Source organism: Scardinius erythrophthalmus, assembly GCF_964197995.2.
Source record: "Scardinius erythrophthalmus genome assembly, chromosome: 9".
Lineage (NCBI taxonomy): Eukaryota > Metazoa > Chordata > Actinopteri > Cypriniformes > Leuciscidae > Scardinius > Scardinius erythrophthalmus.
Genome location: NC_138229.1, coordinates 25516380 through 25542793, shown reverse-complemented (window position 1 = coordinate 25542793; position 26414 = coordinate 25516380). Strand labels below are relative to the sequence as shown.

At 38.6% G+C, this 26414-nt stretch overlaps 1 protein-coding gene across 2 annotated transcripts in view; it reads right to left on the bottom strand.

The window, feature by feature from the left end:
* Positions 1–1076: 1076 nt before the first annotated feature.
* xrn1 (5'-3' exoribonuclease 1) overlaps positions 1077–26414 on the bottom strand; it is a 96848-nt gene continuing 71510 nt past the window's right edge. Inside the window, exons 17-42 of one of the 2 annotated variants that reach the window (XM_081374439.1) lie at positions 15664–15781; positions 15461–15556; positions 15237–15337; positions 15002–15133; positions 14334–14496; positions 13854–13967; positions 13670–13768; positions 13398–13513; positions 12710–12856; positions 12533–12622; positions 12296–12431; positions 12151–12207; positions 11538–11670; positions 11388–11457; positions 9174–9369; positions 8764–8859; positions 8584–8676; positions 6826–6915; positions 6572–6649; positions 5875–6006; positions 5644–5785; positions 5328–5500; positions 4324–4437; positions 4056–4155; positions 3802–3959; positions 1077–2569 (exon numbers count right to left, since the gene is read on the bottom strand). In XM_081374439.1, the coding sequence (XP_081230565.1) occupies positions 2282–2569; positions 3802–3959; positions 4056–4155; positions 4324–4437; positions 5328–5500; positions 5644–5785; positions 5875–6006; positions 6572–6649; positions 6826–6915; positions 8584–8676; positions 8764–8859; positions 9174–9369; positions 11388–11457; positions 11538–11670; positions 12151–12207; positions 12296–12431; positions 12533–12622; positions 12710–12856; positions 13398–13513; positions 13670–13768; positions 13854–13967; positions 14334–14496; positions 15002–15133; positions 15237–15337; positions 15461–15556; positions 15664–15781 (3232 nt within the window). In that variant the 3' untranslated portion in view covers positions 1077–2281. The remainder of the gene's footprint in view (positions 2570–3801; positions 3960–4055; positions 4156–4323; positions 4438–5327; positions 5501–5643; positions 5786–5874; positions 6007–6571; positions 6650–6825; positions 6916–8583; positions 8677–8763; positions 8860–9173; positions 9370–11387; positions 11458–11537; positions 11671–12150; positions 12208–12295; positions 12432–12532; positions 12623–12709; positions 12857–13397; positions 13514–13669; positions 13769–13853; positions 13968–14333; positions 14497–15001; positions 15134–15236; positions 15338–15460; positions 15557–15663; positions 15782–26414) is intronic. The other variant, XM_081374440.1, reaches the window with a different exon arrangement.

Sequence of the window (26414 nt, the reverse complement as noted above, 5' to 3'; positions counted from 1 at the left end):
CTTCTACCCGCTAAATTGTAGCATTCTTTACACAAAAAAATTATATTAAAAATTCACAGACAGCATATGTTCACATTCATGGCACAATTCAAACGGGACCAGAAAATAATTATTTTCTCCCATTCACTTGCATTGACGATTTTTCAACCTAGAGGTCCAGTGGGGTTAGCGGAAGGGGCGGGACTTACCAGCTCTATAAGAGTGTCGAGAAAAGCAACTAATGTCGAAATAGCTCTTTAGCTCCGCCCACTCCCTTGAAGTACAAATGGCGTAATTGAGTTGATCTCTCTACGTTTTCAAAATACTTAAATGTTTGTATATATATATGCATATTTTACAATAAAATAGATATATATTTTTTTATATATATATTCAACATGTGTAAATTAGTTGTTTTATATTTCAGCGCCATTGAAAAAGGGGGCGGGCGCTTTTAAGATTATATGTTAAGATTATGAGTTCAGAACCGTATACTACTCTTACTATTTCTGCCATAGAAAGATATGATAAAGGTAGTACGTGTAGTAAACTAGTATGCAGTTCTAAAACTCAACATATCTTTTTTGTGTGGATATGTAATTTTTATTGGGGTCCAAGCTGAATTTAATTCATTTCCAGAAAACCAAGGCACCTGTTTAGAGAAGACTGTCAATAAAAAAATCAAAGGCGACTTGTAATATTTTTCATGAATTTAGAGTATTTGATTAATGATTGATTCATATGTACACCTCGTTATTTGCGAATAAATTTGCATGTTCTTATAACAAATCAAAGCTATGCAGTTATTAGCATTTATGAGCCATGTGTTCCCTGAGCAACTTCAGAATGATTTTTTTATTAGCAAAATAAAGTCTGTTGTTAATATTACTGGAAAAGACTAACATTAGAGACACAAGTTACAATCATGCCTCAAACATGAATTTAGAAGCTGCAGTGTTTTTTTCTAACAAGCTGCTCAAACTTGTTAACAATTTGCCATGACTGAACAGCTTTATAAGCCAAGAAAGCAATTGCAATTTTAAAATCATAAAAAAACACCACTGAGAAACCATAATTATCACAACATCAGAGGCAATATGATAGCAAAATGTTTATTATGATAACAAAATGTCTATTTACAGCACACCACCCTGTTAGGAGGTGCACTTTTTTTTTTTGTCATTCTGATTTTAAGTCATTAAATAAACAACTCAAATGTCATTAAAAATAAAAGGTTTTACTTACATACTTTTAACATTTTAAAACTCAGACAAAAGAGATCTGGTAGGATACAAATATGCAAAGAAGATGAAAACAAAAGGTGCCAGCAAAGTTCCAAAGAGAAATATCAACAATTGTTATTTATCCCTTTTGTAAAATGGTGCATATAAAATCCATAGATCTAAATACACAAAATTCATTTTAAAATCATAGAACTTAAACATCTCCCCAGGAAATAAAGGTAGGCTAATACAAAAATAAAACCAATGTCCACAATCTATCTGAAAAGACAATTCAAGCAACATCTTATTAGAAAGGCAATTGTGTTTAAGTTTGCATCCCCTGCCTGACCACATTTAGTCTAATATGTACACACATAATAAACCACAGATATTACATTTGCTTGAATCAGTGTGCTTCCTGGCTGGGTGAACATAATGGGCTGGTTTTAACACCTGCTTTAGTGCTTCCGTCAAATATTTAGCTTAGTACAGGGCATATTTTGAACCCCTGAAACTAGCTCCAAGGGTTCAGTCACGATAGTTTTACTGCTTTCTGAGTTACACCGAAAGAAGATAACATTATCTAGCCTCCCATGCTGGACTGCACAACGATGTAATATAGAAAAAAAAATTAAATATCAGTACAGATGGTGTATTCCTTCCTTGTGCATAATGTCCCGCCTACAAAACTAATTATTGCACTTTGAATATTAAAATCCAGCATCAGAAAGTAACCAGTGAACATGATAAAAGCTTGAAGATCTGAAATTGGGTCAAAATACAACAGGAGAAAAGAAAGAAAGAAAAAAAGCTGAGGTAAATGTAAAACCCCTTTCATGATTCTATGATCATTTTGGTGCAGTTAATCAATACCAATAAAATGTTTTCCACCACTTCCTCCACTCAAAACATGCCAACTAAAACAAATACAAAACTAATTCGGTGCCAGCGACAAATAAAATTGTCTCACCATGAAGACTGACAACTGCATCTTGTTTTTGCTATGAAATGTCTGGTTTCATATCGCTCTTTCTCCTCTAACTGTGATCGAGAGAGACGGAGAGTGTGTGTAAAGGTTTTCAGTCTGTCACTTTAGCAGCTTCAAAGTTGACTGCCAGTTTCCTGTGTTTCCGCTTGGAGGCCGAGCCAGGCGTGTGAGGATTGGCGTTCTGCCTGGGCGTCTTGGGTGTGGGCTTATCTGCAGGCTCATGGGTGCTGATGGGTGGGGGGGTCTTGGGGGCAGATGAGGTCACTGAGGCTGAAGCAGCCGGTCCACCGCCCGGGGTCTGACCAGCATAGGCTGAGCTGCCTGACACTTGCTTTGCCTCTTGGTTCTTGGTTCTGCCTGAAACTCGCTTCTTGGTCACCTAAAGACACAATGGCAAGTTACAGCTTAAGTGGTATATGAGGGTAAAAGGGGTCAATGACAAATAAGTGTGTCCATGATACTCTTTGTATTCATGTTAGTTTCATGTTAGTTTTTTTATTTATATATATTTTATTTTTATTTAAAATTGTATTTTTGTCATTTCCTAATTTTTACTGTCTTAAGTTGAATGATGTGTGATATGTGCTCCTTTGTTTTTCCATATGCATGTATGAGGACTCTACTGCAAACAAAATCTACCTCCGGATACAAATAAAGTAACTTGAACATGAACTTGATACGATTATAAAAAAAACTTTCATACCAATCTCTAGAAAGGTTACATTAAACAACTTTAAAAACATCATGTGGTATAACCATTAACTAAAAAACAACATTTTCATAACAACAACCTGAATATCTAAAATGCTTTAAATTGTTTGGGTTGTTCCTCCACATGACATTTTTATAACCTGAACCCAGGCTAAAAAGAGATCAAACGACTTCATATGTGTCAAGGTGAAGCCTCTGAAAATATCAAGGTTTTACTTTTTTTTTTTTTTTGCATGTTGGTTGCACCGCATGATTTTTGGTCGGACCACATGACTTTCATTTGGTGGACAAGAGATGGTGTGCAGGTAGAAATTATTCTGGCAGAATACAGATCAAAATTTTAACAGTATTTCCTAATCAACTGAAACGGATTTGCCTGATAGCTCTGAGGTGGATTACATAATAAAAATAAAAACAAGAAGAAAGAAATATATTACTATTATAATACAACTGCAAAGTAAAATACTACAGGTAATAAAGGTAACTACATGGGTTAAGGTCAGATTTAGGCGTTGGTTCAAGGTTAGTACCTAGTTATTGTAACAACTATAATAAGTACATAGGAAGTACATGGGGAACAGGACTGTAAAATAAAGTGCAACCTAATTATTTTACAGTAGTAAAATTACAATATTTTTGACTTCATTTCTTCACTTGCAAGAGTTAAACCCTCAAGCTTTTAATTTGTCAGAAAACTGCAGAGACTTTAAGGGTCTTTGACAACAGCCTTACAAACACAGTGTGCAATAAACTGTATAAATCATTTAATTAAAATACTGCAATGCGAGTCAACTTGATGTCAGAGAGAAGAGAAAGAACAGCTTTTATTAATGTTCAAATATTCAGAATCAAGATATATGAAAAAATCTGTTTTTGACAATGCTATTAAGAACACCTCACCTGAAGGGGAACAAACTGGTTGTGGGATCCACTGGCTGCTGATGGCACAGGGGCCCGTGCTCCAGGAAAAGTACCTCCATAGAACGGCTGCCCTTGGTGGGGAAACTGCATTCCCCAATGAAGAGGTCCAAACCCTTGTGGGGGGATCAGAAGACTACCTGTGTAAATAATACATCAGAACAAGTGTAAATGCAAGGACATCTGCAGTAAAAGAACAGGATTCAACAGAAAACCAACAATGCAATGACTCAGACCTGCTGGCTGACCAAACATGGAGGGATGAGGCCCGAGAGGCCTCATCTGCTGGACTCCAGGGAATATGGGAGGAGGCAGTGGGAATGAACCCAACGAGTTCTGCAAAGACCGACAAGCACTAAAAATGAATACTGTATTCCATGAGGCACCTGCTCATGAAGCATATACTTGATCACACCATGAGAAAAGACATGCAGTACTATCATATATTGAATTCTTCAATGTTTGATGTGCTAATTTGATGAGACAACTGATAGTGACATTTACCAATCGTTGAAGGGCAAAGAGCGCAGCTTTCTCTTTGGCTTCAGTTTCATACTGACACTGAGGACCGTGAACCAGCAGACCATTAGACAACTTCACCTGACAGACTGTCAGACTCTAAGAACAAGAAAAAGAGCAAACGAGATGGAAATATGGATGAGGAGGTTCACTAACCTTGTGTATGGACAAATTTGTGATTATAATTTCCGTATGAAAGTTTTCACAAACATGTCATGATTCATTATTAACTTTTGCGCAAAATATTTTATTAAAAATGTACAAAAAAAGTAGAAACCACATGTATGCAAAGATCACATACTCTGACATTCATAATATTCTCATGTTTGTCTTAGTATTTGATTAGCCATAACTGGTATTTGTCATAACTGCTTTTCATTGTTCAAAATGCTACAGTGCGATGGAAAAGAGAAAAAATAAATAATCTCTGCATAAAAAAAAATTACGTCGCATTGACGGCTAAAAATGGCGGTCTAAACAGATGCACTCAAATTAAATTTGACACATTCAAAATAAAATGTTTAAATCGCACCAAATGTTTGCACTGAACATTCATCTTTGTGTAAACAGGCCTTTAGACTGATTTTTTCAGAAGTTCTCCAGTGCGTATAAATACAAATAATCCAAGCAATTATTAGTGAATCAGACCCCATCGTCTTGTGTCAATTATGGAAATATATGGCTTTTGTATTTTTTTTTTATATAATTTCTCCAAATTTCTGGTTAGTTATTGTAAAGATCTATCTAAATTAAAAATATAACCGAATTATGATTGGCTTTCTTTTTTTGCAGATCTATTTTAATGTTCTTTTGTTTCTTAATCTGTAAACAGCACACTTTATAAATTGAATCTATATTACAAATTTCTCTAAATCTTTCTTCATTCTATCTCTATTTGAGTTTAACCTCATTTCATGAATCCCTGTGCTACTAACGACACAATCCTTAAGACTAGACAGATGTGGGTGAAGTTTGTGAGATGGACTAACCTGTCTGTTGCGGAGGAAGGCAAACTCTGGTGGTCCCATCCCAAGCCCCATGCATACCCGCCCGAGCTCAGTGGCCATGCTGGGCAGGAGGGGCGGCTGTCCAGCCAGAGGAGGAGGAAGAGGAGCTGCAGTCAGAGCTGGGGCGTCAGCCTGAGGAGTGTTTATCCGAGCAGCTAAGGGACAGAGAATGCAGAACGCAGTTATTCCCTGTGCATATCTTAAAGTATAAGCAGTAAGCATATAGTTACTGAATTAACAGTTCCACAGCCCAAAATCTTAGAGATTGATTCTGGTTCTGATTGGACACACGCAGTACCTAGTTTTTTGCTGGAGCGTCTCTTGCTCTGCAGTTGGCTGTTGGGGTTTGCTGAATTCTGGCCATCAGAAGTGGCATCAGGGGCAGAGCTGGTTCCAGAGCTGTCAATCTTCAACATTTCTTTCAATACCAGAGTTCCCTTCTGCTCAAAGAAAAGAAAAAACATTAAATAAACTCTTTTTTGCAGAAGAATCCTCCAAAATAGTGATGTGAGAAACATGGACTGCGCACCATGGCAAAGGACTGTGGTGAAAGAGGCTCTCCTGATTGGTTCTTGGGCTCTTTAGGCAGATGGTGCTGGGTGGGCTCAGGATCCTTTGAGATCTTTAGATTGGCTAAAAGCTCCTGAAACTCAGTAGGTGCCTGTAAACAAATAAATAAATTACATTTATCATAGCTAATGAAATACACAGAAACGTAAATGCTTCATATTCGTTTCACAGTCTTCAAGATTAGGCCGGCATGGCGCAACTGATATGCAGGATAATCATTGTTGCGTGACTCACAGTGTGAGAGAGGAATATGTATTTATTTTACATGGTTGTGGCAGTAATCGTCAGTCAAGCAGTTGGTTTAATTTAGATACGAGTTGAATGGGCAGTCAAGAACGGATAATGGGGTTGGGTGTTGGTGGCTTTTTGATTTATAATACGTTAAGATTTTTCAACCCAGTATACAAGATCATTAAAGGAATAGTTCACCCAAAAGTGGAAATTCTTTCACTATTTATTCACCCTCATGTCCCAAATCTGTATGAATTGTTCTTCTGCAAAACACAGAAGATGATATTTTGAAGAATGTTGGACCCCATTGACTTCCATTGAATGTACAGAAAAAACACTGTCATATACTCATCCTCAGGCCTGTATGACTATTTTGACTAAACTATCCCTTCAACATTCTACTCAGAAAGCACAAATGACGGTACCTTATTTGAAGGGCCCTGTACGAGAGCCGTATTCAGATCCTCATTTCTCTTCAGAAGTCTAATACTGCCACCTGAGGCCTGCAAAATGAATACACTTATTAAGCATTTAGAAAGAAAAACTGACATCAGAATAAAAGATACGGTATAAAGGTGTACTGTAAAAGATTATATTGTGTAACTAGTGACAGTGACCAGATGATGGTGCTTGATAGCTGAATTATAAAGCGTGTTGTGTATGAAATATGCAAACATACAAGTTTACTGGATGGGTCGCTGCCTTGGCTCTGTTTATTTTGTCCCTCCAGCTGGTGCTGATGTGGCACTGGTCCACAGCTTTTCCCATCCTTTCACAAATAACACCAGGTAAACGTCATGCATCATATATAACAAACAATAGGGGCTTTCATACCGGGTAGTTATAGGAACTTAGTCATAGGAACTAGCCACCAGTGTGGTTCCCCGAGAACTGAATGTTCCCCAAGGGCCATTTTCCTAGTTGCATTCACACAATCAGTAGGAACTCTGAAGTGACGTAAGCCGCGATTGTTGTTGTGACTTTTATTTTGCCGCTTAGAACGCCAGAGCCTGAGCACACAGCGCTCCCATTCTCCATTCATTTATGATCTGTTTAACAGTCCTGTCTTATACGTTATTAGATACTGTTATACAAAGAAAGAAGAGAGTATATGAAAAATTATTAGCGTTTGCCGTGTGGTTGATGCCCAATGTCGCTAGCTGAGCAGAAATTCACAATCGTGTTTCAGTTGGTCCTGTGGTGGATTTTTAATAGATAAAATAGTAAATTGTATATCAAACTAACCATGTCTCTAACATCTAACCTTACTTCCATTTTCAGGCCTAACATGATAACACTTTGAAACAATGTACTAAAACGCTCTGTCCTGTGTTCTTGGATGTTGTATTTTTGCCATACCCGTTTGACTTTGGTTGTGTGAGTGTAAAAATAACAAATTTGGGAATTGAAACTAGACAGATGACTAAATTTGAACCTTGTGATTAACAATGAAGTAATCATTAAAACAGAGTTTGCTTTACCTGGTAACAGAAGGGTTTGTCTATGAAAACCAATCAAATTGTGGGGAAATGATGTAATGCAGTATGACATTTTTGCCATACCTCCTTATTCTATAAAAACTGTTGTATTCTTTTAGCTGGTGGGATTCTCAATGGAATTTGTCTGAGATCCTCCGGTCGTGATTAAAGCATTTAAAGGACATTTGCTAAGGTCTGTTTGTCGATTATTCCTGCGCAGGAAGTAAGCTAGTTAGGGAAGCAAGTTAGTTAGGTAGACTATATATTAAGAGTCGATTGGAGACGTTAGGGATTGTCGATTGGAGACGGCCCAGGGGGATCGTCGATTGGAGACAGCCCAGGTATTTATTAAGCGTCGATTGGAGACGTTAGGGATCGTCGATTGGAGATGTCCCCAGTAGACTTAGGTCAGATGATAGGTTCTTAGTTAGGTTTAGGGAAAAATCTACGACAGTCCCTTCAAAGTTGTGTTGGATTTTCTCCTCAGCGTAAAGGTTGATAGGTAAATGTATCACTGTTTTCCATGTTCATAGAGTCAGTTTGTGGAGTAAATGTGCTATAATCTGTATAATCTCTAAATCTTTTTTTTTTTTTTTTTAAAGGCAGGTGCTGGTTTTTGTGCTTCGCATGCGTTCGGCCATTCAGTGCACACTTATTTCACTGGTAGTTCCTATTGTGCTGGGTTAGACCCTTATCTGAAGTAGGAGCTAATTTAGTCCTCCCAAAAGGCATTCCTATTACTAAAATCGTTCCCAGTTCCAACACGCCAAAAAGAGAAAACTTCCATCATTAGTTCTAGGAACTATGAAAAGGTTCCTCTGGTGCAAACAAGTTTATGTTTTTCTGTATTCCATTTTATTTCTGTTAATTTATTTAAAGTAACGTAAATGTTTTTTAGTATTTTTAGTTTTAGTTAACAATAACATTGATCACAAACATGCACACAGAGTAGTACTTACATTATTTTGCCAGTGAGCTGGTGGTTTCTGGGGCATTCCTGAACTTTGAAGAGACTGCCATACATTACTGAACTCCTTCTCATTACCAGAGCCCTACAGGAACACACAAGCAACGATGTTATAAGGCATTACGGACAATCCCCAGAGCAGAAAGTCCTATTAACCTCACACCCTTCGTACCTTGTGTTGGTTTTTCTGATTTAGGCCTTTGTGAGGAGAGTTTCTGTTGCCCTGAGAGTCAGTCCTGAGATTGAAACTTTGTCGGCCATTCTGCTGCTGTCAACAGGAAATTCAACACAGTCAGACTGTCCTCACTTGAACAACATACTTCTCTTTGCATTATTGAAGAGGAACCTGTTGGCACTGCACATATTTTTACTTCTACTTTCTAATGACTTTAATATAATTACACCTTAATATTAAGACCTAGAGGAGTTAAAACCATGCTTCAGAGATATTGGACTCGGGCACAAGGAGCATAAAGTAAGATCTTCACCCATTAAAAATCTATTAGTTAGTCTGGAGTGGCCTATTCGCTAGCAGAGATTCAACGAGGGCCTGCTTATGAGAGATAGATGTTTGGCCAGTACCTGCGTAGGTATAAACGGTGAGCGTGGCGAGTGATTAAGGCCGCCCAGCTGACTCTTGTGTGTAACATGAGATGAGGAAGAGGGCTGGGGTTTGACGATGGCCGTGAGTTTGTGAGAGCCCTGCTCCTTCCTGCTGCCATGACTCAGGTTGATTAAGGCACTGGGGGGCAGTCGATAGCCACGTCCAGGAGAACACCTACACACAGAGCACACACATTCAGTCAAAGTCTTTAGATGTACAAAGACAGAGAGCTCATATTACTATAAATGGGAGAAAGTGCAACACGCAATACTGCGGAATAAAAGAGCCAATCGGTAGTCATTGTGTCACTGCAGCTGCCTTTCTGAGACGCGCGCTTATGAATGCGTTTGCGCATTGGCTGGTCCAGCCTGAAAAAGGCATTTTTTTGTCATCATTTGAGCATTTAAAAACAAGAGATTGTCAGATTTCTTTGGCGATTTCAAATGTGAAATTTATTAATAACTTTGGTGAACAGCTTTGGAGAATTTGATATTTCTCCATTCAAAGAGCTGTACTTGCATGACTGAAATCTGGTATTAAAATGCGTTTTGGTCGATCAGATCAGAGGTAGACGAGGAAGACACATTCCCGTTTACACCTGGTGTTTTAATCTGTCTCTTTTGTCCACTTTAAACCACTTCTGTCCTGATTTCTTCGAGGGGAGGGTCTATGGGCGGGTACATGTATGGATTTTTTCAGATCTTTCGATCTAATGGACAAAATAAGCTTGCGTAATTTACATATGAACGTCAGAAAACATAGACAACAGAAAAACACGAAGGAGCAGCTTTTGTTCCATTTGACAGCCACCAGACCACATTGAATGCTGTGAGGGCATGGTGAGAGAACATTGTGCTTGGCAAGTTTTTCGTCTTCCAACCAAAAAGCCAACAAAGTTAATATCCCGTCTGGCTAGTGTTGGAGATTTTCCTTTGCCTCATGTAAAAGTCTGTATTGCTGTGTCTCAGACAGAAACCATGTTAAATCAGGTCAAAGGGTCTGTGAGGATGGAAAAGTACCTAACAAGCTCAGAGAGAAGATGTGTATAGGTGGTTGATAAGATGGTACTAAAAACATGTTAACTAAAAATGATGGATGGCACTAGAACACTGCAGGTGCAGAGAGTCATGTTACCTGAGATATTTTTAAAAATGGGTGTTGCCAAAAAATTTTCCACCAATAAAAAGATGTCTCCAGGAAAAATTATTCTAACGGTAACGAGATCTCGAGGCGAAGCAAAAAAAAAAGAAAAAGATAGCTGATTGGCTACCTAGTGATAAGAAAAAGGTATAAAACCTGAAGCCTGACCATCGCAAGTCTCACTTTGTTTCTTGTCAATAAAGTTATTCTTCTGAGACCTGGAGCTTCGACTCTTGAGAGATTTCTTTGAGACCTGATTTGAGGACTTTGAATTTGCTACAACACTGGTGCGCTTCCCATAATGTTTACACATTAGGTCAGTAGGCGGAGAGTAGGCATTCGACCACATGATCGTTTACACTACGAAAGCAATCCGGTCTAATGCGTTTTCGGCTACCTCTGGAAGTGGTTAAAAGTGGTTAAATTCAAAATGTTTTGCACCCAGTTTACACCTGTATTTAGCGTTGTCCACTTGTGATCCGATCGACCAAAACACCTATTTATACCAGGTGTATAGAGGGCCTATGACTCAGTACAATCACTTTACTACAGTACAGTTTTCAGCAGCCATTACTCTAGTCTCCAGCAGTTTAATAGCTGCTTATTATTTTTTGTGGAAACCGTGATACATGTTTTTCAGAATTCTTCAGAATGATAGAAAGTTTAAAACAAAAGCATTTATTTAAAATCCTTCGTAACACTGTATATAACTTTACTGTGACTTAAATTAAGTCAAGTCAAGTCAAGTTTATTTATATAGCGCTTTTCACAATACAGATTGTATTAAAGCAGCTTCACAGTATTAAATTAAAATAATACATCAATGTTTGTTTCTAGTGGAAAACGTCCACGTTTGGTAATGCTGATCAATAGTATTGTTGATTGATTAATTAAATTAAATATCCCCAACAAATTAACAAATTAATGTGGCAACCCTGAATAAAAACACTTTCTTACTAACCCCAAACATTTGAAGACTATGTGTAGACTATGTGTATGCATTATATAAAGAATATTTCTAAATTTGCATTGTCCATTCAGAGCTTCTGTACCTGACAGTGAGTCCTCCAGCAAACTCCTCATCAAACAGCACTTCATACAGAACTTCAGCCTCGCGTTCAGCTGATGGACCAGGAAAAAGAAAGAATGAAGAACAAAAACCAAATGCAGAAGGATGCCAGAGAGTTTGTGTTGGCTTTTACCTCCTTTGATACCAATGACAGTTCCCCGAAGGCCAAGTGGAACAGAGAAGCTCTCTCTCACATTGACCACACGGTCAAACAGATGATACTCTGCATCAGGATCTGGAATAACACCAAACTGCTGCTCCAGAGGCTGCACACACACACACACACACACACACACACACACACACACACACACACACACGTTTACTTGTATATCTAAATTTGGACATTCTAAAGAGTTCTATTGTTTTTATATACAGCTAGTTATAAATACTATAACCTAGGATTCCCTAATCCTAAACCACACCATAAACCTAACAAAAAGTCTTCAAAAGGAGGTTTTGTCAGGTTTAGCTCACTTCTAGGTAAAATTTTGTCCCCAAAATATGGTTAAGTAGGAACACACAAAATACACACACAAACATAGAGTACCTTATTCACTATAAGCTATTTTAGGCATAAACTGCTATATTGGTGCAGTTCATGCTAATAATAATATATTTCTCAATGTTTGATTTTAATAACATTTGTGTCAAATACATAACATTGATGCCACATACATCATACATGTATACAGACATCATGCACGTGTCACATTAATCAAACATGTATACAGTGACACACATACCCTAAAAAGCAGATGGGGCTTCACGGTGACCCGCACTTTCTTGTTCATCTTCTTTGCCTGTCACCCAGAGAAATCAACACAACAACATAAGAACAGGAACAACAGTGATTGGTTGAGGTTCTAGAGGTCTGTATGTGATCCTCACCTTCGTTTTCTCCAGCTCCTCCTCAATCTTCTCCACAATGCCACCGTCCAGGATCTGCAGATCACATGACGCACGGGAGGTGGAGCTGACCGGATGGGTTTTCAACCAGCCCTGGATCTCCTGGATTTTCTCAGCCCTTTTCATTCAAAGAATCACAAATTATAAACAGTCACCACCATGTCTGGCATTCTGAAAATGTAAGTACTACTGCTTGTCTAAAACAGATTAAAACCCCACCCATTCTCATCCACTCCAGGCCAGATGTCATCTTCGTAAAAGACGTCATCGTGACTGTTTCGTGCTATGAAGTCAAACACCTCTGAAAATCTGAGAGACAAAGACAAGAAATTTTATTCACACAAAAACAGATGCAACCACAGGCACACACACATGACCTCATATACGCATACACACCTCTCTAAGTATTCAGCCAAGAGATCTTCTACAGCAGCAGAGTAAAGCCACTCCTTCTCAGTCCTCTTGGTATAGCCAGGAACTTCCTCATTCTTCTTGTTGAACTTGAGATTAAGGCCCACATTGACTTTTTGCTCTCCATGAGGACTGAAAAGTGCAAAATTCATTCAAAAGCCATTCATTTTTAGACTAAATTGTATTATATTGTTAATTAAATAATGAAAATACAATTCTGTGGATGTATATTAAAATTGTGATCGATAAGCAACAAAATGACAGATTTTGTAATTGTATGCTATTGTCGAAATAAATAATAAAACACTAAAAACTAAAATCCTTTTAAATGCTGCAACTCAACATACACATCATACATTGTTATATATAGAGTGTGAAAAATATATATTCATTTTGAGATCTGCTAAAAATTACATTTAATAGTGTTATTAAATCAGTGGTCATCTATGTAAAAATGGAAATGAGCTGCACAATTAAATGTCCAAAATTTTGTGTGTGTGTGTCTGCGCGCGCATGTATCCCTATCAAATTAATCAATTTTAGATGGATAACTAATACCCGATTATTTGATTAACTAAAATTGCTTGACAAATAACGCAGATATTAAATGTAAACCTAGGATCTAGAATTGATTAAAGATTTGGAGACTTTTGCATTCCTGAATTCCACTGACTTTTTTTTGGATCCTCGTCCGATGAAGATGCTGCCGGAGAACCTTGAGACGAGGTAGCTGGTGATACCAAGGCGAGAGGCGAGCACATACCCGGGACAGTACTTCACCGAGTATTTCTGAATGAAAACAAAAGACTATTGGTAAAATCTGAAAATAAAAGCAGTACGAAGACCAAAGGTACAGTGTTAAATATATAAATAAACTAAAGAACAACTCGATTCAGTCAGAGAGTACAGTGGAGAGTGGGTAAGCTTTACAGACTCAAGACTTACATGCTGGTTCTGTATTAAGGCATCCAGTTGAGGTTCACATGGTACAGTGAAGACCACTCTGACTCGTCCCTCACTGATGACATCACTAGAATCTTGCACCTAAGCAAACAAAACATCCTTCATTACTGGCATTTAACTATTGGAGATAGTCTGGACTGGAGAGCACAAAATAAACTGTACTTACATCTCCCATTGCACCGTAATATGGATTTCCAACCATAAAGACAGCGGTTCCAAGGGGAAACAGCTCCTCCAGTGTTTTGAAGCGCGCCAATGACGAATCAAAGGTTTTGATATCCTAGAGTGCAAAAAATCCCATCAAGATAGATACTATATGAGGCCATGAGAGATCACAAAGGCTGCATTTATTTGATCAAATTTACAGTAAAATTGTGAAATGTTATTATAATTTAAAATACCTGTTTTCAATTGTAATATTTGCAAAAATGTAATTTAATTCTGTCATGGCAAAGCTGAATAATTGGGAATTTTTATATATTTCGCAATATTACCGGTTTACTTCTTTTTTTTATCAAATGAATGCAAATGAATTGGTGAGTATAAGAAACTTCTTTTAAAAATGAATAAAAAAAAAAATCTTAATTACTCCAAACTTTTGACTAGTGTATATACTGTATATTTTTGGGCTGGTGTGAATATTTACCTTCACAATGGTCTGGTATGGAAAGGGCAGGACCTGTTTGGCAAACTGCTTCTCCAGATGGACCGTTCCGTTCTGACCAATGACATACTTCCTGCCTGTCAGCAGCTGGACGTAAACCACCACCTCAGTCTCTTTGATCACAATGCCTTTACGTCTGCTGAAGCTGCAAACCAGACACAGAGATATTTTACATATGGACACTACATTCATGCTCAACCTGACAGAATTCAAAAAATGCTTATGTTTCTAAGACTCTGAACATGCAAAGCTAATATTGTTACTGAAAAATATAAGTTTATACAGTATAGTTATCAGAGACAGACTTTTGCCTATGTTTGTATGGATATCTAGTTTACTTGCTACTAAGAGTCTCAAACTAAAATCTGTGCATCTTTCAAATATCTAAATCAAATTAACTTGGGCAAATCCACTGATGGGTATAGAACTTCTTCAGTACCATACTTTGTTTCTGGGTAGACTGATAAAAAGCTCACACCTAGAAGTCACATATCAGCCAGCTAATCTCTTACGATTTGGCAATTGCCATTTCTGTGTCCAGTATGTACATAAGATGATCAGTGAATGACTCAGTTTCATAACTTAGGCAATATTCTTGTTGATAAACTTATTACAAATGAGAAATAATGAAAATAAAAGGGGCAGCATACTGCTCTGTGAGGCCTTGCACTTCTTTGACCCACTCCTTCTGCTCTTTATCAGTCAGATGGGTCACTTTAGTAGGCGGTACAGTGTTCTCCAGATACAACACCTGTGATCCTGAGGGTTCATCTAAAACAAACCTGCAGACCAAGAGGGACACACTCTTAACGGACAAGGATTGTTTAAGTTAGCTTTATCTGACAGCATATAATCTTGAAATATCAGCACAACAAACAAACAAACTTTGTTTCTCCATCTGAAACAGCTACAACTCGAGCTTCCATCAAATGGGGCCAGTTCACAAACAAAGACTTTCCAAGAACCAGTGCTGAAACATCTTCCACCTGCAATAAAGAAAAACACACATATTACCACATTACCATAACCATGACATAACAGAACTTTAAAGTGTAGTTCAGTGTCTGAGACAGTCCGACATAAGGCATCTGAGGGGAAAAACTGCCCACCTGCTCCATCTCCTGGCAGGCTGAAATCTCCAGAATCATGTTCTCTCCTCTGCTGCTTTGTTGAAACACCAATACTCCACTCTTCTTCTTATAAAACTGTGAGAAATACAGCAGGACATCTGCATTAATCCTGTGATGACCTGACAATGATCCCCTTATTGGGAAAATAAGTGCTGCAGACAGAGGGGTTGAGGGTTGTTTACTTTATGACGGATGTGCTGTAAGGTGGGGAAGCCGCAGAAGTAAAGCGCTCCTCTGTCAATCCTGCGCCCTACGTGATCCAGAGGTACACGCCAAGCATTCATCGGGATTGGTGTTTGCCTAACACACAAACACAGTGGATGAGATTTCCAAAAAATAACAAATAAATATGTCAAGTGTCGACATTGTTCAGTGAATTGATGTGAAGTGGATGTCTTAACTGGAGTAAAATACTAGTAATGCATTTATTATTATTATTATTATTAATAATAATACTACTACTACTACTAATAATAATAATAATAAATATAGCTGCAAGCAGCCATTACCGGGGCCAAGCAGAATAAGACGACAAGACATGCCGACATGTCTGAAAGTGTCAGACCAACTGCAACAATGAGCAATTAAAGACATTTAAAGAGGATTTTAGGCAAAATGCCTGAAAAATCATAGAAACAATAATTAAAAATATGATTTGATGGATTATCACTTTCGACCAATAGGTGGCGCAGTTACAAAACTGATGTGATGTGGTCAGAGTGAAGTTACAATGACACATACAAAGTTTGGTGTCAATATGTCAAGGCATTGCAGAGATAAAGCCTTAATTAATGCTATTAGCATCATGCCTCAACTTTGCTGCTGCGCTATACGAAAACGGTTTCGTCTATCGACACGAAATCCATAACTTTTAGTCGGCACGGTCTGGAGATGATACGATTCGATTTTGGTGAAAATCGGACAAACGGTCTAGGAGGAGTTCGAAAAAGTAGGTTTTGAATGAAAATCAAGATGGCGGACAAGAAGTTTGACCAAATAAGGAAAATTTGGTATCTATGTTCTCGGCTTGACCCAAGGAATCTATTAAGACCAGTGACATTTACATAGGCCGATGTATTCAAAAGTTATTAGCAGTTTTGGAAATGTTGTTATAACTTTTGACCACTAGGTGGCGCTGTCTCTAAATATTTTGGGTACCTTCAGGGGATGGTGCTGATGGCACATTCTGAGTTTCGTAATATTACACCAATGCATTTGTTTAGTATAGCATTTTATTTCACAAAACTGCATTGAAGTCAATGGGAATTTCATGTTTTGTTCTATTATAGCGCCACCAAGAGGCTCAGTCCCACCATTTTTTTAATGTGTCCTCAGAGTGAGCCCATACATATATGTGTCGATTTTGGTGCAAAAATCTCAATTTGCTTCGGAGTTATAGACATTTATATGAAAAAACACGAAAAAAATGACTGACACATGACTTTGATTGAATATTACTACCCCTAAACATCAATATTTTCGCATTTGGGCATTGGCGTATAGCTATCGACCTATGTTTCCAAACTTCTGACGGTGGTTTCGTCTCGATCGGACTAGCGGTTTCAAAGATATAGCCAAATGTTTTTTAAGCGCTAAATCACAACGCTACACAAACCGTAAGGCGAAACCTAGCATGTTTGGTATCGTAGGACTCGGCAACGATTCAGGAGTCTAAAAAGATGAGTTTCGTGAAAATAAGTCGACCACACCCAAAGTTATAAGCATTTGAAAAAAAAAATTCACCACTAGGTGGCGCTGTTTCGAAACTTCTCAGGCTCATTCAGGGCATCGTGCTGATGACCCATACCACATTTCGTAACAATCCGTTCATGCGTTCATAAAATACAGAATTTTAGCACAAAATTCAAAATGGCCGACAGCCAAAATGACCGATATGGTCAAATTGGATATCAGTCGACTCGGCATGTTGCCCTGAATCTAACGAGACCAATTGTATGATTTTTGGACAAACTGTTCAGAAGTTATAAGCAAAAATAGCCATTTTTCATATCTCCGGACCAGTAGGTGGCGCTGCGCCGAAACGCAGCATGTAGCCTCAGGTCATGCTTGTGAGTACAAGTACCAAGTTTGGTCTGAATACGATAAACCGTTGCGGAGATACGGCCTTACGACTGTTTTTGCTAGCGCTACGTAAAATGTATTTGTGCGTTTATTGAAAACGGTTTGACGAATCCATTTGAATTCCATAACTTTTGGTCAGCACTACCTGAAGATGATCTGGTTCAATTTTCGTGCAAATCGGACAAACCGTCTAGGACGAGTTCGAAAAAGTAGCTTTTTTTGAAAATTCAAGATGGCGGCCATATTTTTATGACGGCAAATGACGTCATAGGGTGCAATCGAATCGCCATGAGCTCAGGAATCAGAGGAAAAAAGAATTTCGCTAATTGGCCTTACGGTTCAAAAGTTATTAGCAAAATAAAAGTGAAACTTTGGACAGGTGGTGGCGCTAGAGGGAATGACTTAGAAACACCAAAATTGGTGTATTTAATGTTGAGACGGTCCTCTATCAGAATGTCAAACCAAAACAACTTTCCCGCAATCGGTTCTATGGGCTGCCATAGACTCCCATGGCGGAAGAATAATAATAATAATAAATATAGCTGCAAGCAGCAATTACCGGGGCCAAGCACAATCAGATGACCAGACATGCCAACATTGCTGAAAGTGTCAGACCAATGAGCAATTAAAGACATTAAAGAGGATTTTAGGCAAAATGCCTGAAAAATCATAGAAACAGTGAAGAAAAATATGATTTAATGGACTATCACTTTCGACCAATAGGTGGCGCAGTTACAAAACTGATGTGATGTGGTCAGAGTGAAGTGACAATGACACATACAAAGTTTGGTGTTAATATGTCAAGGCATTGCAGAGATAAAGCCTGAATAGTCATTTTGGCATCATGCCTCAGCTTTGCTGCTGTGCTATACGAAAACGGTTTCATCAATCGACACGAAATCCATAACTTTTTGTCGGCACAGTCTGGAGATGATACGATTCGATTTTGGTGAAAATCGGACAAACGGTCTAGGAGGAGTTCGAAAAAGTAGGTTTTGAATGAAAATCAAGATGGCGGACAGGAAGTTTGGCCAAATAAGGAAAACTTGGTATCTATGTTCTCGGCTTGACCCAAGGAATCTATTAAGACCCGTGGCATTTCAATAGCCAGATTTATTCAAAAGTTATTAGCCTTTTTGGAAATGTTGTTATAACTTTTGACCACTAGGTGGCGCTGTCTTGAAATATTTTGGTTGCCTTCAGGGGATGGTGCTGATGACACAATCTGAGTTTCGTAATATTACACCAATGCATTTGTTTAGTATAGCATTTTATTTCACAAAACTGTATTGAAGTCAATGGGAATTTCATATTTTGTTCAATTATAGCGCCACCAAGAGGCTCAGTCCCACAATTTTTTTTACGTGTCCTCAGAGTGAGCCCATACATATGTGTGTCAATTTTGGTGAAAATATCTCAATTCGCTTCGGAGTTATAGACATTTATATGAAAAAACACGAAAAAAATGACTGACACATGACTTTGATTGGAAATTAGTACCCCTAAACATCAATATTTTCGCATTTGGGCATTGGCGTATAGCTATCGACCTATGTTTCCAAACTTCTGACGGTGGTTTCGTCTCGATCGGACTAGCGGTTTCAAAGATATAGCCAAATGTTTTTTAAGCGCTAAATCACAACGCTACACAAACCGTAAGGCGAAACCTAGCATGTTTGGTATCGTAGGACTCGGCAACGATTCAGGAGTCTAAAAAGATGAGTTTCCTGAAAATAAGTTGACCACACCCAAAGTTATAAGCATTTGAAAAAAAAAATTCACCACTAGGTGGCGCTGTTTCGAAACTTCTCAGGCTCATTCAGGGCATTGTGCTGATGACCCATACCACGTTTCGTAACAATCCGTTCATGCGTTCATAAAATACAGAATTTTAGCACAAAATTCAAAATGGCCGACAGCCAAAATGACCGATATGGTCAAATTGGATATCAGTCGACTCGGCATGTTGCCCTGAATCTAACGAGACCAATTTTATGATTTTTGGACAAACTGTTCAGAAGTTATAAGCAAAAATAGCCATTTTTCATATCTCCGGACCAGTAGGTGGCGCTGCGCTGAAACACAGCATGTTGCCTCAGGTCATGCTTGTGAGTACAAGTACCAAGTTTGGTCTGAATACGATAAACCGTTGTGGAGATACGGCCTTACGACTGATTTTGCTAGCGCTATGTAAAATGTATTCGTGCGTTTATCAAAAACGGTTTGACGAATCCATTTGAATTCCATAACTTTTTGTCAGCACTACCTGAAGATGATCTGGTTCAATTTTCGTGCAAATCGGACAAACCGTCTAGGACGAGTTCGAAAAAGTAGCTTTTTTTGAAAATTCAAGATGGCGGCCATATTTTTATGACGGCAAATGACGTCATAGGGTGCAATCGAATCGCCATGAGCTCAGGAATCAGAGGAAAAAAGAATTTCGCTGATTGGCCTTACGGTTCAAAAGTTATTAGCAAAATAAAAGTGAAACTTTGGACAGGTGGTGGCGCTAGAGGGAATGACTTAGAAACACCAAAATTGGTGTATTTAATGTTGAGACGGTCCTCTATCAGAATGTCAAACCAAAACAACTTTCCCGCAATCGGTTCTATGGGCTGCCATACACTCCCATGGCGGAAGAATAATAATAATAATAATAATAATAATAATAATAAGAAACGGAACAGATACAATAGGTGCCTCCGCACCTTCGGTGCTTGGCCCCTAATAATAATAAATATAGCTGCAAGCAGCCATTACCGGGGCCAAGCAGAATAAGACGACAAGACATGCCGACATGTCTGAAAGTGTCAGACCAACTGCAACAATGAGCAATTAAAGACATTTAAAGAGGATTTTAGGCAAAATGCCTGAAAAATCATAGAAACAATAATTAAAAATATGATTTGATGGATTATCACTTTCGACCAATAGGTGGCGCAGTTACAAAACTGATGTGATGTGGTCAGAGTGAAGTTACAATGACACATACAAAGTTTGGTGTCAATATGTCAAGGCATTGCAGAGATAAAGCCTTAATTAATGCTATTAGCATCATGCCTCAACTTTGCTGCTGCGCTATACGAAAACGGTTTCGTCTATCGACACGAAATCCATAACTTTTAGTCGGCACGGTCTGGAGATGATACGATTCGATTTTGGTGAAAATCGGACAAACGGTCTAGGAGGAGTTCGAAAAAGTAGGTTTTGAATGAAAATCAAGATGGCGGACAAGAAGTTTGACCAAATAAGGAAAATTTGGTATCTATGTTCTCGGCTTGACCCAAGGAATCTATTAAGACCAGTGACATTTACATAGGCCGATGTATTCAAAAGTTATTAGCAGTTTTGGAAATGTTGTTATAACTTTTGACCACTAGGTGGCGCTGTCTCTAAATATTTTGGGTACCTTCAGGGGATGGTGCTGATGGCACATTCTGAGTTTCGTAATATTACACCAATGCATTTGTTTAGTATAGCATTTTATTTCACAAAACTGCATTGAAGTCAATGGGAATTTCATGTTTTGTTCTATTATAGCGCCACCAAGAGGCTCAGTCCCACCATTTTTTTAATGTGTCCTCAGAGTGAGCCCATACATATATGTGTCGATTTTGGTGCAAAAATCTCAATTTGCTTCGGAGTTATAGACATTTATATGAAAAAACACGAAAAAAATGACTGACACATGACTTTGATTGAATATTACTACCCCTAAACATCAATATTTTCGCATTTGGGCATTGGCGTATAGCTATCGACCTATGTTTCCAAACTTCTGACGGTGGTTTCGTCTCGATCGGACTAGCGGTTTCAAAGATATAGCCAAATGTTTTTTAAGCGCTAAATCACAACGCTACACAAACCGTAAGGCGAAACCTAGCATGTTTGGTATCGTAGGACTCGGCAACGATTCAGGAGTCTAAAAAGATGAGTTTCGTGAAAATAAGTCGACCACACCCAAAGTTATAAGCATTTGAAAAAAAAAATTCACCACTAGGTGGCGCTGTTTCGAAACTTCTCAGGCTCATTCAGGGCATCGTGCTGATGACCCATACCACATTTCGTAACAATCCGTTCATGCGTTCATAAAATACAGAATTTTAGCACAAAATTCAAAATGGCCGACAGCCAAAATGACCGATATGGTCAAATTGGATATCAGTCGACTCGGCATGTTGCCCTGAATCTAACGAGACCAATTGTATGATTTTTGGACAAACTGTTCAGAAGTTATAAGCAAAAATAGCCATTTTTCATATCTCCGGACCAGTAGGTGGCGCTGCGCCGAAACGCAGCATGTAGCCTCAGGTCATGCTTGTGAGTACAAGTACCAAGTTTGGTCTGAATACGATAAACCGTTGCGGAGATACGGCCTTACGACTGTTTTTGCTAGCGCTACGTAAAATGTATTTGTGCGTTTATTGAAAACGGTTTGACGAATCCATTTGAATTCCATAACTTTTGGTCAGCACTACCTGAAGATGATCTGGTTCAATTTTCGTGCAAATCGGACAAACCGTCTAGGACGAGTTCGAAAAAGTAGCTTTTTTTGAAAATTCAAGATGGCGGCCATATTTTTATGACGGCAAATGACGTCATAGGGTGCAATCGAATCGCCATGAGCTCAGGAATCAGAGGAAAAAAGAATTTCGCTAATTGGCCTTACGGTTCAAAAGTTATTAGCAAAATAAAAGTGAAACTTTGGACAGGTGGTGGCGCTAGAGGGAATGACTTAGAAACACCAAAATTGGTGTATTTAATGTTGAGACGGTCCTCTATCAGAATGTCAAACCAAAACAACTTTCCCGCAATCGGTTCTATGGGCTGCCATAGACTCCCATGGCGGAAGAATAATAATAATAATAATAATAAATATAGCTGCAAGCAGCAATTACCGGGGCCAAGCAGAATAAGACGACAAGACATGCCAACATGTCTGAAAGTGTCAGACCAACTGCAACAATGAGCAATTAAAGACATTTAAAGAGGATTTTAGGCGAAATGGCTGAAAAATCATGTAAAAAGTGATTCAAAATATGATTTAATGGATTGTCACTTTTGACCAAAAGGTGGCGCTGTTACGAAATTGATGTGGTGTGGTCAGAGTAAGGAGACAGTGACACATACAAAGTTTTGTGTCAATATGTCGAGGCATTGCAGATATAAAGCCTGAATAGTCATTTTGGCATCATGCCTCAACTTTGCTGCTGTGCTATACGAAAACGGTTTCATCAATCGACACGAAATCCATAACTTTTTGTCGGCACAGTCTGGAGATGATACGATTCGATTTTGGTGAAAATCGGACAAACGGTCTAGGAGGAGTTAGAAAAAGTAGGTTTTGAATGAAAATCAAGATGGCGGACAGGAAGTTTGGCCAAATAAGGAAAACTTGGTATCTATGTTCTCGGCTTGACCCAAGGAATCTATTAAGACCCGTGGCATTTCAATAGCCAGATTTATTCAAAAGTTATTAGCCTTTTTGGAAATTTTGTTATAACTTTTGACCACTAGGTGGCGCTGTCTTGAAATATTTTGGTTGCCTTCAGGGGATGGTGCTGATGACACAATCTGAGTTTCGTAATATTACACCAATGCATTTGTTTAGTATAGCATTTTATTTCACAAAACTGTATTGAAGTCAATGGGAATTTCATATTTTGTTCAATTATAGCGCCACCAAGAGGCTCAGTCCCACAATTTTTTTTACGTGTCCTCAGAGTGAGCCCATACATATGTGTGTCAATTTTGGTGAAAATATCTCAATTCGCTTCGGAGTTATAGACATTTATATGAAAAAACACGAAAAAAATGACTGACACATGACTTTGATTGGAAATTAGTACCCCTAAACATCAATATTTTCGCATTTGGGCATTGGCGTATAGCTATCGACCTATGTTTCCAAACTTCTGACGGTGGTTTCGTCTCGATCGGACTAGCGGTTTCAAAGATATAGCCAAATGTTTTTTAAGCGCTAAATCACAACGCTACACAAACCGTAAGGCGAAACCTAGCATGTTTGGTATCGTAGGACTCGGCAACGATTCAGGAGTCTAAAAAGATGAGTTTCGTGAAAATAAGTCGACCACACCCAAAGTTATAAGCATTTGAAAAAAAAAATTCACCACTAGGTGGCGCTGTTTCGAAACTTCTCAGGCTCATTCAGGGCATTGTGCTGATGACCCATACCACATTTCGTAACAATCCGTTCATGCGTTCATAAAATACAGAATTTTAGCACAAAATTCAAAATGGCCGACAGCCAAAATGACCGATATGGTCAAATTGGATATCAGTCGACTCGGCATGTTGCCCTGAATCTAACGAGACCAATTGTATGATTTTTGGACAAACTGTTCAGAAGTTATAAGCAAAAATAGCCATTTTTCATATCTCCGGACCAGTAGGTGGCGCTGCGCCGAAACACAGCATGTAGCCTCAGGTCATGCTTGTGAGTACAAGTACCAAGTTTGGTCTGAATACGATAAACCGTTGCGGAGATACGGCCTTACGACTGTTTTTGCTAGCGCTACGTAAAATGTATTTGTGCGTTTATTGAAAACGGTTTGACGAATCCATTTGAATTCCATAACTTTTTGTCAGCACTACCTGAAGATGATCTGGTTCAATTTTCGTGCAAATCGGACAAACCGTCTAGGACGAGTTCGAAAAAGTAGCTTTTTTTGAAAATTCAAGATGGCGGCCATATTTTTATGACGGCAAATGACGTCATAGGGTGCAATCGAATCGCCATGAGCTCAGGAATCAGAGGAAAAAAGAATTTCGCTGATTGGCCTTACGGTTCAAAAGTTATTAGCAAAATAAAAGTGAAACTTTGGACAGGTGGTGGCGCTAGAGGGAATGACTTAGAAACACCAAAATTGGTGTATTTAATGTTGAGACGGTCCTCTATCAGAATGTCAAACCAAAACAACTTTCCCGCAATCGGTTCTATGGGCTGCCATAGACTCCCATGGCGGAAGAATAATAATAATAATAATAATAATAATAATAATAAGAAACGGAACAGATACAATAGGTGCCTCCGCACCTTCGGTGCTTGGCCCCTAAATATAGCTGCAAGCAGCCATTACCGGGGCCAAGCTGAATAAGACGACAAGACATGCCGACATGTCTGAAAGTGTCAGACCAACTGCAACAATGAGCAATTAAAGACATTTAAAGAGGATTTTAGGCAAAATGCCTGAAAAATCATAGAAACAATAAATAAAAATATGATTTGATGGATTATCACTTTCGACCAATAGGTGGCGCAGTTACAAAACTGATGTGATGTGGTCAGAGTGAAGTTACAATGACACATACAAAGTTTGGTGTCAATATGTCAAGGCATTGCAGAGATAAAGCCTTAATTAATGCTATTAGCATCATGCCTCAACTTTGCTGCTGCGCTATACGAAAACGGTTTCGTCTATCGACACGAAATCCATAACTTTTAGTCGGCACGGTCTGGAGATGATACGATTCGATTTTGGTGAAAATCGGACAAACGGTCTAGGAGGAGTTCGAAAAAGTAGGTTTTGAATGAAAATCAAGATGGCGGACAAGAAGTTTGACCAAATAAGGAAAATTTGGTATCTATGTTCTCAGCTTGACCCAAGGAATCTATTAAGACCAGTGGCATTTACATAGGCCGATGTATTCAAAAGTTATTAGCAGTTTTGGAAATGTTGTTATAACTTTTGACCACTAGGTGGCGCTGTCTCTAAATATTTTGGGTACCTTCAGGGGATGGTGCTGATGGCACATTCTGAGTTTCGTAATATTACACCAATGCATTTGTTTAGTATAGCATTTTATTTCACAAAACTGCATTGAAGTCAATGGGAATTTCATGTTTTGTTCTATTATAGCGCCACCAAGAGGCTCAGTCCCACCATTTTTTTTATGTGTCCTCAGAGTGAGCCCATACATATATGTGTCGATTTTGGTGCAAAAATCTCAATTTGCTTCGGAGTTATAGACATTTATATGAAAAAACACGAAAAAAATGACTGACACATGACTTTGATTGGAAATTAGTACCCCTAAACATCAATATTTTCGCATTTGGGCATTGGCGTATAGCTATCGACCTATGTTTCCAAACTTCTGACGGTGGTTTCGTCTCGATCGGACTAGCGGTTTCAAAGATATAGCCAAATGTTTTTTAAGCGCTAAATCACAACGCTACACAAACCGTAAGGCGAAACCTAGCATGTTTGGTATCGTAGGACTCGGCAACGATTCAGGAGTCTAAAAAGATGAGTTTCGTGAAAATAAGTCGACCACACCCAAAGTTATAAGCATTTGAAAAAAAAAATTCACCACTAGGTGGCGCTGTTTCGAAACTTCTCAGGCTCATTCAGGGCATCGTGCTGATGACCCATACCACGTTTCGTAACAATCCGTTCATGCGTTCATAAAATACAGAATTTTAGCACAAAATTCAAAATGGCCGACAGCCAAAATGACCGATATGGTCAAATTGGATATCAGTCGACTCGGCATGTTGCCCTGAATCTAACGAGACCAATTTTATGATTTTTGGACAAACTGTTCAGAAGTTATAAGCAAAAATAGCCATTTTTCATATCTCCGGACCAGTAGGTGGCGCTGCGCCGAAACACAGCATGTAGCCTCAGGTCATGCTTGTGAGTACAAGTACCAAGTTTGGTCTGAATACGATAAACCGTTGCGGAGATACGGCCTTACGACTGTTTTTGCTAGCGCTACGTAAAATGTATTTGTGCGTTTATCGAAAACGGTTTGACGAATCCATTTGAATTCCATAACTTTTTGTCAGCACTACCTGAAGATGATCTGGTTCAATTTTCGTGCAAAT